General features: G+C 50.4%; 5 protein-coding genes across 5 annotated transcripts; 2 read left to right on the forward strand and 3 right to left on the reverse strand.

Annotated features, from left to right (window-relative positions):
- Positions 1-2882: 2882 nt before the first annotated feature.
- Positions 2883-4452, forward strand: FTJAE_2915 (Ca2+:H+ antiporter; the record flags this gene model as incomplete). The annotated part of the gene is made up of 5 exons (XM_037349158.1): positions 2883-3129; positions 3185-3396; positions 3447-3677; positions 3724-4240; positions 4292-4452. The coding sequence occupies 5 exons, from the start codon at positions 2883-2885 to the stop codon at positions 4450-4452; spliced, it is 1368 nt and encodes a 455-aa protein (XP_037210031.1).
- A 913-nt stretch (positions 4453-5365) lies between these two features.
- FTJAE_2916 (antigen LSA-1) lies at positions 5366-8121 on the reverse strand (the record flags this gene model as incomplete). Its single annotated transcript, XM_037349159.1, has 3 exons — positions 5366-5548; positions 5602-7623; positions 7675-8121. The coding sequence occupies 3 exons, from the start codon at positions 8119-8121 to the stop codon at positions 5366-5368; spliced, it is 2652 nt and encodes an 883-aa protein (XP_037210032.1).
- Positions 8122-8575: 454 nt separating this feature from the next.
- FTJAE_2917 (cytochrome c oxidase assembly subunit 15) lies at positions 8576-10066 on the forward strand (the record flags this gene model as incomplete). The annotated part of the gene is made up of 2 exons (XM_037349160.1): positions 8576-8934; positions 8992-10066. 2 exons carry the CDS (start codon positions 8576-8578, stop codon positions 10064-10066), a joined length of 1434 nt encoding a protein of 477 aa, XP_037210033.1.
- A 302-nt stretch (positions 10067-10368) lies between these two features.
- Positions 10369-12300, reverse strand: FTJAE_2918 (lysyl-tRNA synthetase; the record flags this gene model as incomplete). Its single annotated transcript, XM_037349161.1, has 3 exons — positions 10369-10379; positions 10433-11679; positions 11729-12300. 3 exons carry the CDS (start codon positions 12298-12300, stop codon positions 10369-10371), a joined length of 1830 nt encoding a protein of 609 aa, XP_037210034.1.
- A 424-nt stretch (positions 12301-12724) lies between these two features.
- Positions 12725-14789, reverse strand: FTJAE_2919 (uncharacterized protein; the record flags this gene model as incomplete). The annotated part of the gene is made up of 3 exons (XM_037349162.1): positions 12725-12736; positions 12781-14107; positions 14170-14789. The coding sequence occupies 3 exons, from the start codon at positions 14787-14789 to the stop codon at positions 12725-12727; spliced, it is 1959 nt and encodes a 652-aa protein (XP_037210035.1).
- Positions 14790-15384: the final 595 nt, after the last annotated feature.

A 15384-nucleotide genomic window follows, 5' to 3' on the forward strand; every position in this document is an offset into this window, starting at 1 on the left:
AGGCAGATGTTAGACCCTAGACAGGGCAGGTTAGAATTTCATTGGTTACCTTTAAGCTGTGTCGCATATCGGAAGTTGAAGCTTGAAAAGCACCCAAGTCCGATGAGTCTGAATACGTATTCTGTCACCTGTGTTGATGATCCCGGAACTCGGATACGTGGGATCAATTAACCCACGTGCTGGCACTGAGGAGGTGACTATCTGGCCTGGCTTGATTGGGGCGCAGCCATGACGACCCTTGATGAAGATTTGCGCCAAGGGGAAGTGAGTGAGATGTGGATGATCGCCAAGAAACAGATTGTTCAACACCGCCTCGAGTTTGACCAAGAAGAGGAAGAGAGTGACAGGTTGGGAGGTGAACAAGCTTGGAGAGTACCAAGTGGGAAATGATTATGGGGCAGTTTGAAGTCTGCATATGCCTGAAACATTGAGTGCGACAGTCGTTTCTTTTTAACGTGTTTGAGAGGATGATAAACTGGATAGAGTGGCCATCTGCACACCGAAGAGATAACACTACATGAGACAAGACTTGAGTTAAGCATCAGTGCAACCGTTTTTCTTGCTTAACGTGAAGTTACATATGACGAGTTGTCCATTGGCGTAAATCCCAGCGACACGGCAACGTCGGACAAGAGTGGACAGGACCGAGCGGTTGCGCAAGGCGAAACAAAAAAGCATGGAATTATGGCGAAGTCTATCATGTCGTAAGCCGATGGGCTCCGGCGCAAGTTACATGACGTTTGATCTATAAAGCCACTCATAATGATGTATCTTGCATATGCGCAGTTATACGATATTTGTCCGCCAAAAAAAAGCAGGGGTCGCAGAGATGCCAAGAAGGAGGAGAATTGCGAGGCGTACAGCTATTGACGATTTTGGATTAATTCAGAAGGTGAGTTAATTTCAACAACCAAATCAATTACAATGGTAGATACATACAAGGACAAAGACACAGAAAAAAGCGCTTGCAGATTCAAAGTTTTAAGCTTTTTTTTTGCTCAGCCACCAGCTAATCTAACCTGTTTCTTGGGCCACTGCGTTCGAGTCGATAGCTGGGAATCGGCAGTTTCTCGATGGAGCTTAGAGTGGTCGCGCCGAATAATTGAGCATCAGTGACAGGACAACCTGGAGCTCTCCCTAGAAAGTGGAGAGCTTGGCAGCTCAGTCAGTGGGTAGCTCAGCGGTTGATGGCTAGCTTCTCTTGTCAGCCGCCGGACGTGATTGGCTGATGTAACCCTGCCGATCCGCTTGGGAAGACCCATGTCCTACGTCAACTCGCTCGGTTGCTGCTTCCATGGCCAAGCTAAGCTTTTTTCCCTTGCGTAACCGGGCAGACCATAACCAAGGAAGGAGGCCTCCTGGGGCAACGCGGGTTGTTTCTCTTCGTTCCTGCAACACAACCACCACCTCCAACAAGACCAGACCATCATCATCATCAACAGCATCATCACCTGTCGTCTAACTCCCTAATTGTTGGAGATTCTTCAGGGCTGTGTAGCTTAAGGACGCCCGCTTTCTCTTTACCCTTCGACGCTATTCTTCCCTTGGACTGTCTAACGTACACACTCCGTTGAGCGGGGACAATTGAAGAAAGAGACAGACAACACACCCACTGCCTGCCTCTATTCAAACATTGTCGTTGGATTGGATCGTCATACGCTTCGTTACCCATTTCGTTTCGTTCTGTTTCGCTCATTCCAGACCGACTCACTCAATCAATCCCGTGGTCGTTCAACCTTTAACCGCATACACACTCACGCATCAATCAATTCCATCATTGGCTGTGACAGAGCTCGACGCAATCATGGTTTGTAAGTAAAATGTCTATATGCATCTGCATCTGCATTTAGCCTTTTCTTTTTGCTTTCCTCGATCATAAAACATCACTTAAGCAACCACGGTCTCCTCAAAGTCTATCTGTCTATTCCTCCGCCACGCGCAAAGTAAAACATACATCCAATACCCTCGTATCATATCCTCATCTACACAGCTTTCCTAAAGCTGCTCCATCTCCATCTCCATTATCCCATCCACATCTCCATCTCATCACCGTCACCATCCCTGCATCTGAGCACAGAGTGCCACACACCAGCCAGAACGAGACAAAGTGCAAGATTAGCTTCTTTCACACGGGGGTCTCAAAGACGGCGCCGCCACTCACGATATTATATCCCTACGTGGTTGTTGCCCTCTGCTACTCCGTGCCCACATCGTTTTATCCTTCTTTCAACCTCACTTCTACGTCAACTTCAATTATCTCGGCTCCTACTCCTTTGGCCACGGAATCGGACACGGGCCTTGCCACCTGGTACAAGATATCGAGTGAAAGAGTGAGTCTGCTCGCGACGCGATAATGCCCAACACGGACTTTCTTCCCGTCAGCTCGAGTCCCCCCGTTCCTGTGTCTTCCCTCCATCTCCAAGTCTGTCGTTATTGTCCTCCCTCTCTTGGCAAGCGCCGTCAGTTCGACCTAAGTGCACTGCCGTGATCGCCGTTCTATCTACGCGCCAGTTCAGACATGATCTTCACTTTGTATCTCTGCCTCTGTGCATGCGCATCAAGGATGGCGCAGCAGGGTCCGCTCCTTTCCATGCCGAGCACAAACAAGCTCAAAGCATCCGCCCCATGCAGACATGGCCAAGCAATCTAGGCTCTACAGGCCCAGGTCCCAATGTCAGCCTACCATGCAGCCTACCCCAATCTTCTGAGACTTGCCCTTTTGAGGACTTCTTTGTATTCCGTCGCTTATTGCTTAACAACCGTCTACTCCGCCTTTTGGTGCTTCTCGTTCGTTATATCAAAAGACTCATCCGCTGACCATGTCGGTGCCTTGATCACCACCAACAGCTCTTCCATCTTTCAACCTCCAGATCAGACGATCAATGTCTGCCAAGCCTCGCAACCATACAGCCGACGAGAACAGCCCGCTCCTCAATGGCGGTGCCTCGTCGGCTCTCAATGACACCCTCGGTCATGGCAATGGCAACGGCCATATCAGTCTCAGCCGAGACTCGAGCACCATGACGTTCCTCTTCGACTCGAAGCATACACCCGGCACCGATAACAGCAACATTGCCGTAAGGAGTCTGGCTTACTCCTGGCACATCATCAAGGTCACCCTTCTCAGCAGTATGTTTGCGCTTCTGGAGGGACGGTCGCATACACAATTGACTCTGTTTCTTAGACTATGTCAACTTCCTCCTGGTTATGGTGCCTCTTGGTATTGTCGCTGGTAAGATGGGCTGGAGCTCCACTGCTGTTTTCACCATCAACTTCTTCGCCATCATCCCGCTCGCTGCTGTTCTGTCATTTGCGACAGAAGAGTTCTCGATGAAGCTTGGCGAGACTCTTGGCGGACTCCTGAATGCTACCTTTGGAAATGCCGTGGAACTTATTGTATGATGCTCCGCGCTTCACTTCATACTCCCGACTAATCGTGCTTTTAGGTCAGCATTGTTGCTCTCCAACGAAACGAAATTGAGCTCGTCCAGGCCTCTATGCTTGGTAGCATTTTGTCCAACCTACTTCTGGTCATGGGAATGTGCTTCTTGTTCGGTGGTATCATTCACCGGGGCGAGTCGGGCAATGGCAGAGAGCAGTCATTTTCTTCAGCCACTGCACAGACAACTTGCTCCCTTATGACCCTGTCTTCGGCCTCGCTCGTCCTCCCTGCTGCTGTATGTCAAATTAAACCCTGCTCGAAGACTCGACTAATTTTTATAGCTCTACGCAGTTCTTGACCAGAGTGGTTCCAAGGACAAGGCCCAGAGCATCCTTACACTCTCTCATGGCACTGCCATCATTCTTCTCCTGCTCTACGTCTTATATCTCGTCTTCCAGCTCCGAACACACAGCAACCTTTTCGACGCAGAGAACCAGAACGAGGACGGCGAGGAGGTTGAGCCAGAGGAGCCTACTATTGGACCTATTGCCGCTATCGCCGTTCTCTGTGTCACTACCATTTTTGTCACTCTCTGCGCCGATTATCTGGTTGACAGCATTGATGATCTTGTCAAGACCTCCGGAATTAGCCGCGGATTTATTGGTCTGATCTTGATTCCTATTGTTGGCAATGCTGCTGAGCACGTCACTGCTGTTGTCGTCGCCCTCCGTGATAAGATGGATCTCGCCATGGGTGTTGCAGTTGGTTCTTCTATCCAGATTGCCCTCCTGGTTACGCCCTTCCTCGTCATTGTTGGCTGGATCATTGGTGCCCCCATGACTCTTCACTTCGAGACTTGTGAGTTTGATCCTTTGCTTTCTGCGTAATATTTACTGACAAACTTCCCAGTCCAAACTGTTGCCTTTGGAGTTTCTGTCCTCGTTGTTTCGTATATTGTCCAGGATGGCAAATCCAACTACCTAGAGGGTGCTATGCTTATGGGTCTCTATATTATCATCGCATTGGCTTTCTATGCCACCCCATCCGATGTCTTGGACCCCGGCAACTAAATGCTTGCATTCCCCTGATGTCTTAATCATCAATCAATCAACTAATGTTTTTAAACATGTTCTGACTACCATCGAGTGACTTGTCTCCTCGAGAAGCTTGTTATGGATAGCCGGAAATGCCACCGGAAACTGTGGCTTCAACGATCTGCCAAAAGACAGTCGGATAACCGAGTCAACTTTCATATTTGTATTACTAAGCGGATGCAGACCGCTGGATAGGACTGCTTCACAGGAGTCCCAGACACTCCATCATCAAACTCTGGAATGAAACAGGAGAGGAATGAGGAGGTTCAGTCGCATTCGCGAAATTTCATTGTGTCAAAAGAAACGAGGAATAGGAAATGGCCTTGCTGGTCTCTGTGCTTATTGGATTTTTCTTGCTTATATCATTGGACTGCGAGGTCGGAGATGGAATTCAGGCACGTAAAGGTTGATTGGGTAGTTAATCAATATTTTTAAGATTGATCTACTCTTTGTCACTGGTGAAGTAGTCGTAACAATGTCGCCAGTCTGTAAAACACCAAGGGGTCAAGTGATATCTTTGGAGATTGCCTGCCAGTGGAAAAACGGCAGATGGACGTTAGACCTATTGAGTGAAGTCGTGAGCTGGATGCTGATCCAAGAATGGCGAGTTTGAAGATGAACTTGAATGAAGTGAGACGAGCCGGCGTGGACGAGATGTGTTGCTCATCAAATAAGTTGGCGCAATCAACATTCATCACATATCTGTACAAGATGGCAGGAATGTTACCATACTCCTCAAAAGCTTTACTTAGACCATCCGATATGTCTTACAGAACTAGGATACAAGACATCACACAGGTCACCACTTCAATAGCAGAGGATATAGATGAAATATGCTTTTGATTCTCAAAACGCCAATGTATGTACCTCAGAGTATATATCGAAAATTCTAAATAGTAGGCTTGGACATGGGCGCAATAATGCCCTGTTTCATGAGCACACGAGGCTTGGTGCTGTCCTGGAAGGTCTCCTTTGTCTGCCACTCTGGTCCAACAGGTAGACGCAGCGAGCGCTCGTACTGTTGGCGAGACTCGAAGGGGTGAGGAAGCTGAGATGCGAGATAGCGGTCGTTCTACAAGTTATTAGCATGTTGTAAAGACGAATAGTGAAAGTGAGCTTGTTTACCTTCTTGATGCGCTTCTCGTTAATAATGACCTTGTCAAGCTTGGCATCCTTACGATCCTTCTTCTTGATACCATCAACCTTTGTTAAGAAACGGCCCTGGTGACGCTTCTTCTCCTTGGCGCTCACGCCATCACCAACCCATGATCCCCAACCTGGCAGTGTGTTATCGACGACCTTGTCGTCCTCTTCCTCAGCGATAGCTGTCTTTTCATCTTCAAAGGCACCGACCACGTCCTCGCCGGCAAAGGCACGAGCAACCATTTCTTGATCGCGGATCGCCATAGGCAGATGCAGGTCTGTCTCGGATTCGACGTCTGAAGCATCCTCAGCCGTTTGTGTTTTTGACTTGGACTTGGACTTGCTAGGCTTGGAAGCGACAAGGACGTTGGATGTGAGGTCGAGATCACCGATGTGTGTGCTAGATTGGCCCTTCTTCTTGCGGCGTGTCTCGCCGCGGGACCATGCGCCTGTGGTTCCTGAAGAGGCGGGTTCGGAGAGGGATGTAATGTTGGGAATAGCAGGGTTAATGCCAGCACCATTGGTGGTTATTGTGACATCGTCGTCATCTTCATCATCAGCATCCTCAGACTTGCGCTTCTTAGACACCTTGGTAGACTTCTCGAAAGCAGGCTTAAATGGCTGGCCATCTGCAGCACCATATTGGCGTCGGCCCACTTCCTCGAGCTCATCAGCAGAACCATCAAACTCCTCGCCATCAAGCTCTCGTCGGATCTGCTTGATGAGAGCATCGTTCGCCTCCTTCTTGGCGGCCTCGGCCTTCTGCATGAACTTCATGCCCATTAGACCCTTCTGAGGCTCATCCTCTTCTTCCTCAAGAGCCGCCAGCTGTCGACGCAGAGAAGCATCGCCTCCGTCGGAGTCACTGTCTGACTCAGACGAATCGTCAGAGTTACCAGCACGACCCTCCTTTCTCCTTCGAAGCTCCTCGTCCTTGCGCGCCATCTCAGTCAGACCAGCGCGGAAGTCATCGTCCCATACGGCTCGCTTTGTCTTGGAGCCGATCTTGGCCCACTTGCTCTCCTTGTGTCGCTGGCCAACACGCTCAAGCGCGCGCCGGCGGTCTTGTGCTTCACGCTCTTCCTCAGAGTCAATCTCGCCAGCCTCTTCCATAGCCTCTTTTGTAGCCATTTCATCGCGTTCACGCTGCTTTCTGTGCACGCGGTGATATGCCTTGCTCTTGATCTTCTTGATGCGCTTGGCTCGCTTAGCCTCTCGAGAGTTAAGTTCACGTTCCATACGCTTGCGTGCAAGAGCCTCCTTGCGGGTGAGCTCATTGCCCTCTTCATCATAGTCCCTCTCCTTTGGCTTTTGTGGTTTTTCCATTGTGAGACCGCTCTGCTCCATGATGGACATGATAGCAGACTCGAGCTCGTTGCTGGGTTTTGACACATTAAGAGGCTGTATCTCGGTAGTATCGAGACCGGCAGTCGCTGAATTCTGAGGTAGAGGGAACATAAGATGCTCAGCTCTTCGGTTTTGCTTAACGGTGTCGTTCCATCGATCCAGGGTTTCATTGGTCTTTTCGTAGGCTGCACTTCGATCAAGTTGGTCCTGCTGTCTTCTTGCCAAAGGCACAGCCAGCTTCTTGGAAGCACCGGGACGCTTCTCCTTCTCCTCTTTGCTCATCAGCTTCATAGACTTCTTCACATTGACGTCGTTGATGCTCGTCATTCCTAAATCAGCAAGACTGATCTTGGCTTTTGACTTGGGCTTGTCGTCCTCGTCGTCCTTTTGACCTCCATATCCCTTGATCATGCCTTGAAGAGCCTCGAGCTTCTCCGGACTAGCTTCCTCATCATCGCTCTCGTCATCATCACTATCGTCGTCTTCTTCCGATTCGTCAGATGCATCGTCATCAGAATCTGACGATCCGGAGTGATCTTTCTGCACGGGTTCATCGTCTGACTCCTCGAATTGGTCCAGAGCTGTTGCTAGATCGATAGCATCTGCGCCCAGTGTTTCGCCCTCGTCGTCTTGGGAATCGTCCTCTGAGTCATCATCCTTTTTAAGTGTTAGACAAGGATCAGATTTTCGAGAACAGAATACACTTACCTCACGTTGTGTTGTTTTGCTACCACGGAACGTGTAGCCCTCGAACTTGTCTTCATCGCTGTCGCCAAACGCATCGTCACTCTCAATCTCCGAATCCTCGTCGTCATCTCTTAAACCTCCCAGTCGCCATTCGTTTCCTTCACTATCGCTACCATCATCGACATCGTCATTTGTTGGCCGACTAGGTCTCTTGACCTTCTTTCTCTGTGGCTCCACCTCTTCCTCCTCGTCCTCGTCCTCTTCTTCATCGCGACCATGCTTTCGCTCGATTTCAGCGTCTAATTCTCTCGCTCGAGGCGTTCGCTTCTGCTTCGGCGCAAAGTTCTCCTGTGCGATACCGAATGCATCGAGCGCATTCTTCTGTGATCTCGCCTTGGACTTTTTGTTGCCAGCCTTGGCTTTGGGAGCTGCGACAAGGGGTCGCCCGTGAGCCTGTCTTCCGCCCATTTTTATAACCAAGTACTGGTATCCAATTTATCGAGGTGTGGGCGTTGCGCGGACCGGCGTGAAATGGTTGAATAGCGTCGACACAGCTTCTTCAGAGCAACACTTTTTTCCAACTTTTCTGCCGTGTAAAAAAGTTTGGCGGTGAGATGACCCTTGGCGGGGCACTATACATACCCATGCGTGTAATGGAGTGTAAATGGCGTGTGAGATAAGCCTATCATAGACGTTGTAAATTGCTGATTCTAGTGGGGTCGATCCCACTGAAGACTACCAGGGCCTTTCCAGTTTCCACTACGGACCAGGTCTAGCACCGAATACCGAGTCACATCGGATGTCGAATTTCATGGCCAAGGTCTCGTATGATCTATAAGTGAGCCACTTCTTCTTCGTCTTCGTCGTCCAATTCGATTCCTCCCAATCTCGCTCGTTCAACCTCTGAAAATTGGCTTCGATCATGGCGTCTTCCTTTGCCCCCGGGCTCCGGAGGTTACTATTCCAGGCCACGGCCACAGCGTCTGGTCCTTCAAAGTTCTTTGTCTGTAACCAATGCCTTCGAACTGCTCCCCGGAGCATGCCCTCACGCGTTCTCAACGTTGTCCGATCACGATCCTATGCCGATTCCGCAATCAACAAACCAATTGGAACTATCGCCGAGCAGGTCTCTGCCCGCGCATCTCCCTCTGTCTCTCAAGCTACCAAGAAAGCATGGCCTGAGTCAAACCCCAAGGGTGTGGGCTACTGGCTCCTCGGCAGCGCTGTTAGTGTTTTTGGTATTGTCGTCTTTGGTGGTCTAACTCGTTTGACCGAGTCTGGGTATGCTTCTCTATGCCCGCTACAGACCAATTGAATAGCCAGCTAACGTCAAAACAGCTTGAGTATCACTGAATGGAGACCTGTCACCGGTTCGCTTCCTCCCATGTCCAAAGAAGATTGGGAGTCCGAGTTCGAAAAGTACCGTGCATCGCCCGAGTTCAAGCTTCTCAACCCTCATATGGACCTCGGAGAATTCAAGAAGATCTACTTTATGGAATGGTTTCACCGTGTCTGGGGTCGAGTTATTGGCCTGACCTTTGTCATTCCTACCGCCTATCTCGTCGCCCGCCGCAAAGTTACACCTAAAATGGCATTGAATCTTGCTGGAATCTCTGCATTGATCGGTTTCCAGGGTATCATTGGCTGGTGGATGGTCAAGTCTGGTCTCAAGGACGACCTGTTTGCTCCTGGTTCTCACCCCCGAGTCTCCCAGTACCGCCTCACCACTCACCTTGGTACCGCCTTTATCTGCTATTCTTGGATGCTTCTCTCTGCTTTGACCGTTCTCCGAACTCGTCGCTGGCTCGCGAACCCCGAAGCAGCCATGAAACAGATTGGTGCTATGAGCCAGCCCGGTCTCCGCACTATGCGCCGTGTTGTCTTCACCCTTGCTACTCTGACCTTCATTACTGCTATGTCTGGCGGCCTTGTTGCCGGTCTCGATGCCGGTCTGATCTACAACGAATTCCCTAAGATGGGTCTTGGTCTCTTCCCCCCCCAGCAGGAACTCTGGGACAAGTTCTACTCTCGTAAGGAGGACCAGTCTGATCTCTGGTGGCGCAACATGCTTGAGAACCCCAGCACTGTTCAGATGAACCACCGAATTCTTGCTGTGACTACCTTCTGCTCCATTCTCTCGCTCTTCATTTACGCACGCACGAGACGTGTTAAGGCTATCCTCCCGGCCAACATCAAGAAGGGCGCCGATGGCCTTTTCCACGTTGTGTCTTTGCAGGTTGCCCTCGGCATCAGCACTCTCATCTATATGGTGCCAATTTCCCTCGCCGCAGCTCATCAGGCGGGTGCTCTTGGTGTGTTGACCATGGCTCTGGTTTTGGCTCACAGACTACATATTCCCAAGCCCACTCTTCGTCTCCTTGAGCAGCGACTGAAGCAGGCTGCTGCCAAATAAACGAGTTGGCTACGTTGTAAGATGCCGAAGAACAGCATGTATATTATTCTTGTACAATATGGTACCCAATAGCATCAATATAATAAGGAACCGGAAGGCTAGTACGCTGGCCAAACGACACATATAATGAACATCTTGGACACACTCGACTCTTAGAAGAATCCTCAACATGGTTTATAAAACATTTTATTTTCTTTCTAATTCCATCAGACTGGAAGTCTGACCATTCTTATGTCGTTGTCACAGCGTAAAATCATGCATTCCAACTTATCAGTTAACCCAGTAAATCCCATTTTCCCATTTTACTTGTGAGCTACTCAAATAAGTCAGTATTCTGTCCTCGGGTTCAGGGGTGGTCAGACTTACCAATGCCCTCCTCAGGCATGGGCTCAATGCCAGCAACCTCAGCGGCAAGCTTCTTCTGCTCCAGCTTATCATCCTTCATGAAGGGGAAAGCAAGAACCTCACGGATGGTGTAGTTGTCAGTCAAGAACATGACCATTCGGTCGATACCCATACCCCAACCGCCAGTAGGAGGCAGACCGTACTCAAGCGAGGTACAGAAGTTCTCGTCAATGAGCTGAGCCTCGTCATCACCCTGGTCCTTCTGGCGAGCCTGCTCCTCAAAACGCAGACGCTGGTCAAAGGGATCGTTCAACTCAGTGTAGGCATTGGCGATCTCCTTCTTGCAAACGAAGGCCTCGAAACGCTCGCACAGACCGGGAATCTCACGGTGGTACTTGGCAAGAGGACTCATGACTTGAGGGTGACCAGTGATGAAAGAGGGGTTGACACACTTCTCCTCAATGAACTCACCAACCAGCTTGTCAATCATGCGGGCGTTGGTGAGAGGAGGTGTGCACTCCAGGTTCATCTTCTTGAGGATCTTCTTGAGGAACTCGTTGGTCTCTTGTGTGTGGAGCTGGTCACCAGGAGGGAACTTCTCTCCGGTAGCCTCCTCCAGAGTGGGAATCATCTCATATCGAGGCCAGGGCTTCTCCCAGTTGACCTCGTACTTCTCGCCGGTCTGGGTGTGGAAGGTGGTCTTGTAGCCACCGGTAAGGTACTTGACAAGGCCAGAAACCATGTCCTCAGTGGTGTCCATCAGGTCGTTGACATCGGCGTAGGCCTCATAGAATTCAATGGTAGTGAACTCAGGGTTGTGGGTGAGATCAGCACCCTCGTTTCGGAATTGACGTCCAATCTCGTACACGCGGTTAAGGCCACCAACAACAAGCATCTTGAGGTACAGCTCAGGAGCGACGCGCATGAACATTTGCATGTCGTACTCGTTATGGTGAGTAGTGAAGGGCTTGGCGGTGGCACCGCCAGCAATCTGGTTCATCATGGGAGTCTCAACCTCGACGAAGTCACGCTCGTCAAAGTATCGGCGGATCCAGGTGATCATCTTGGATCGAGTAATGAAAACATTACGGGCCTTCTCGTTGCAGATGAGATCGAGATATCGCTTGCGGTATCGCTGCTCAAGATCCTTGAAGCCGTAGTGGTCATCAGGGAGGGCATGAAGACAAGGAGTCAGGAGGACGACCTCAGTCGCGAAGATGGACAGCTCACCCTCCTCTCCCTTCTCAAGCTTGGTCTTAGGGGCAGTTCTGCAGTTCATTAGTATATGTTCTGGGTCTAGGATAGTCAGTAACCTACCGGCCGGGGTAGCCAATAACACCAATGATATCACCTCGGCGGAGGTGTTCGTGCTGAGCATCAAAAGCGGGAGCTCCCTCTCGCACCTCTTGCGCTTGGCACATAATCTGGACCTTGACGCCCTCAGTTCGGACATCGTAGAAAAGAAGCTTGGAGCCGGATGCTCGCTTTCCGTGGACTCGGGCACCGATCTGGATAATCTTGTCCTTGGCGTGCTCGCCAGACTTGAGGTGTCCGAACTCCTTGACAAAGTTTCGCAGATCGTATGTGACATTGAACTTGTGAGGGTAAGGATTGGGGCTCTTGGTCTCGCGGAGCTTGTTGATGTTCCTTGATCGAATCTCGAAGTACTGGTTAGGAGTGAGGTCCTTCTCGGCAGCCTCAGCACCGCCAGCAGCCTTCTTGGGAGCAGGAGCAGGACCACGCTCAGCAGCCTTCTTCTTCTTTTCCTCCTCCTTCTGGCGGGCCTTCTGACGCTTCTTCAACTCGGTCTTGGAGACCTTCTCACCAGTTACCTCATCGAGGTGAAGGTTGGCGACCTGCTCGGTCGGGGGGGCAGCAGCGTCAGCCATGATTGTGTCTCGTTTCGCGGTGGGGATAATTGAAATGGCAGATCTCCAAATCAGGCGACAGTTCCTGATTTAAGTCTCTGCTGCCGGCAAATTGAGTCAAGCTGTGATGGATGTGGTGAGTCAGTGGAAACAGTCAGGGCATTGGAGGGGCAGAAGAAATCCATTGGTTTGGGCGCCACAATCGCGGGGTAAACTTTCAGTCAGGCAATCCATTCATTCTTGAGTGTGAGCACAGCCACAGATAAACTCATTGGTAGAAATGTCTAAATACGGCAAAAGACCACGAGAACCAAGCAATAGAAGTAGTAAGCTCTCCGAATTTGGTCATATTATTGAATCATGAGCAGGTTGTATCTAGCTCTGAGTCTCCGTCATTACTTATATACATTTTTTGTTAGCCAATCAGCTATTGCGATTCTCAACTTTAGCCGCCCAACTGAAATCATTGTTTTATTCTAAAAACATGGCATCCCCGCGTACCCCCTGCATAGCCATGGCCATGTCTGCACCATGCATTGCTCCATTTTGCATCGCCATATTCATATTTGGCATCGAACGACTCATGTTAATGGCGTTTCGGTTGATAGGGCTCCCAGCTCCGTTGGACATCATAAACTGTGCTGCAGCTCGTTGTTGTTGTTGCTGCATCTGTTGTTGCTGTTGTTGGGTAGGCCGCGTTCGTGGTACTTCTAGAGTTTGTTGTTGCTGGACAGGTGGTTGAGGCTTGACTGGAGATGCATTCACCATGGCGAAGCTATCATCATCCTCCATCTCGGCATCGGCATCTTGATCACTGGCCTCGGCGATTGATGACGGACCAGTTGTCGAGGCCGAAGTAGTGGCATGCTCGCTCGGGGCACCGTTAATGCTAGTTGTTGACTGACGTTTGGGAAGCTGTGGGCGTTGCGGTTGATGTTGATGTTGCTGCGGCTGCTGTTGTGCTTGAAAATGTGGCTGAGATGGCGTCTGGATTTGTGGCGTTGGTTGAGTGCCGTTGACAGTAGCGGAAGAGGCTTGATTCTGGCTGGCTTGGTCCAACGTCCTCTGGGCGTTCATCCCAGCAGCATTGGCCCTTGAAGAAGCAATAACACTCTTCCAGCGTTCAATGGATCTGGTCACGAGAGCACCGAGGTCGAGTTGGTTATCCTCGATAGAGAAACCTACAGCCCTTCCACCCTTGACAGCTTGCTCGTAAGAAAGGGAAAGCAGCTCCCTTTCAAGCGGAATTGTGACTGGCGGGGCAAGCCTGAACTCCTTAGGTTGCTGTAGCTTGTTCAGTTGCTCAATTTGGGATTTGAGGTTGGCATTCTCTTGCTTAAGTCTGTGCTGCTTCTCTTTCATTTTCTCAGCCTCCTTGTGTTTTCTTCCCACACCCCGGGCTAACTCCAGGATCCAAAGCTCTTGCTGCCGTTGAATTGGGAGAGTCTCCCATACCGCGTAGGCTGACTGGAGGTGTTCATCGATTTGCGCCTCAAGTTGTTCGGCCATTTTCTCAGCCTTGCGGATCGACTCCCGAGGGTTTCGGAAATTATTATTTGTCGAAGGGGGATATTTGAACTCGTCCATGACGGCGGTGGTAGCAGAAGCACAGGTCACCTTCCAAGCCTTGAACTCTCCTGCGAAGTAAGTCCGCAGAGCCTCGTATTCGCGGTGACCTGGCGATTGGACTGACCAAGATGTGGAGGTGGGGTGTTGTGTGGACGAAAAAAGAGTCGGTGGAGGCTGTAGGCATTGAAGAGTGAGGGCAGGGAAATCGAGAGATAGGGGATCGAAATCGAATGGCATCGAGTTGCTGTCAAGTTGTACCCTGTTCCTCTTGTTAGCACTACAGAAGCAAAATGAATGTTTAAAAGAGACGTGAAGTCATACTTGGCTGCTCTCCAAGAGCTGAGGAGCTCCCTTAACGCGAGCTCCGCGGCACGGGCTGTATCCATGGCGTCTGAAAGTTTTTGCTTGACATCAAACTGGGCTTTTTGAATGGCCTGTTTGCTAACAGTACGTTGCATACCAGGGCGTTTTGGTGGCTCGGGTGCGGCATCGCTCTCCCAGCTGCCCCGTTTCGGGATGTCGTTCATAACGCCCGTCGCCTCCCATGTCGGCTGAAAAGCTGGCGCATATGTCATGGTCGAATCAACAGAGAGCTGATTATCCTTGGAGAGAACTGGAGACTGAAAGTCTTCATTCTCGGGAAGGGGTGTATCCTTTATGACGTGTGCCCTGGGCGTTCCCACTGGAGTTGAGGCTTCTCGCCTCCCGCCAAGAGAACCTCGGGGCTGTCGTCTGGTGATGCCACCGCGAAGCTTTCTGATAGCATCGACATCGTGAATTCCATCGGCGGGTTTAGGGTTCTTCTCCTTGATATACAGATCGAGATGGCGACCGAGCGAAGAAGAGGTGAAAGCTTGGCCACAAAAGGGGCAATTCTTGTCCTTAGGGGCACCAGCCTTGGGTGTTCCTGAGTCGGCCGTTTGGGGCGTAGATTCGGGCATTTTGAGAATAGGTAGGTATCAGAAGGGCCCAATATCGAAAATTAGGGGGGGAAGGATACGAAAATACGGTGGCGGTTGGGGAAAGGTCTCGGTAGGCAGTAACTACAAGAGCGTAAAAAGTGGCTGCAGCTCCAATTGGGGAGCGTTACAGGCGTCAATCATAAGTATAGTAGCGAGCGAAGGTTGAAGAGAAAAGAACGAGCGTATTGGGGCCGAGACCTCCGGGCGTAAGGGAATTCAATGGACGTTCATGCAAAATTACAGAGCATGAAGTTTGTTGAAGGAGTGAAATGAGGCGGTGGGAAGCTTGTTCTGAAGCTGAGAGAGAGTCTAAAAGAGCGGACGGGAAGGGAGAACAAGAAGGAAATGGAGGATGAAAGGAAAAGAAAGATAGAGGTTCGAGAGGTTAAGGCAATAGAAGGAAGTTTAGAGGCGGCGGGAGACTAAAGGGGAAGCCAGGTCTCTTAGCATCGCTAGGTTTAATTGTTCTTTGGTTTTTTCCCCCTCTCCATTTTAAAATAAAGCCTCCTCGCTCCTCTCCTCCTCCGGGCTGTTCAGGGGCGGATCCAACCAAGACCCCCAGGCCCCAGATTGG

The sequence above is a fragment of the Fusarium tjaetaba genome (assembly GCF_013396195.1).
Source record: "Fusarium tjaetaba strain NRRL 66243 chromosome Unknown NRRL66243_c0000059, whole genome shotgun sequence".
In the NCBI taxonomy this organism is placed as follows: Eukaryota; Fungi; Ascomycota; class Sordariomycetes; order Hypocreales; family Nectriaceae; genus Fusarium; species Fusarium tjaetaba.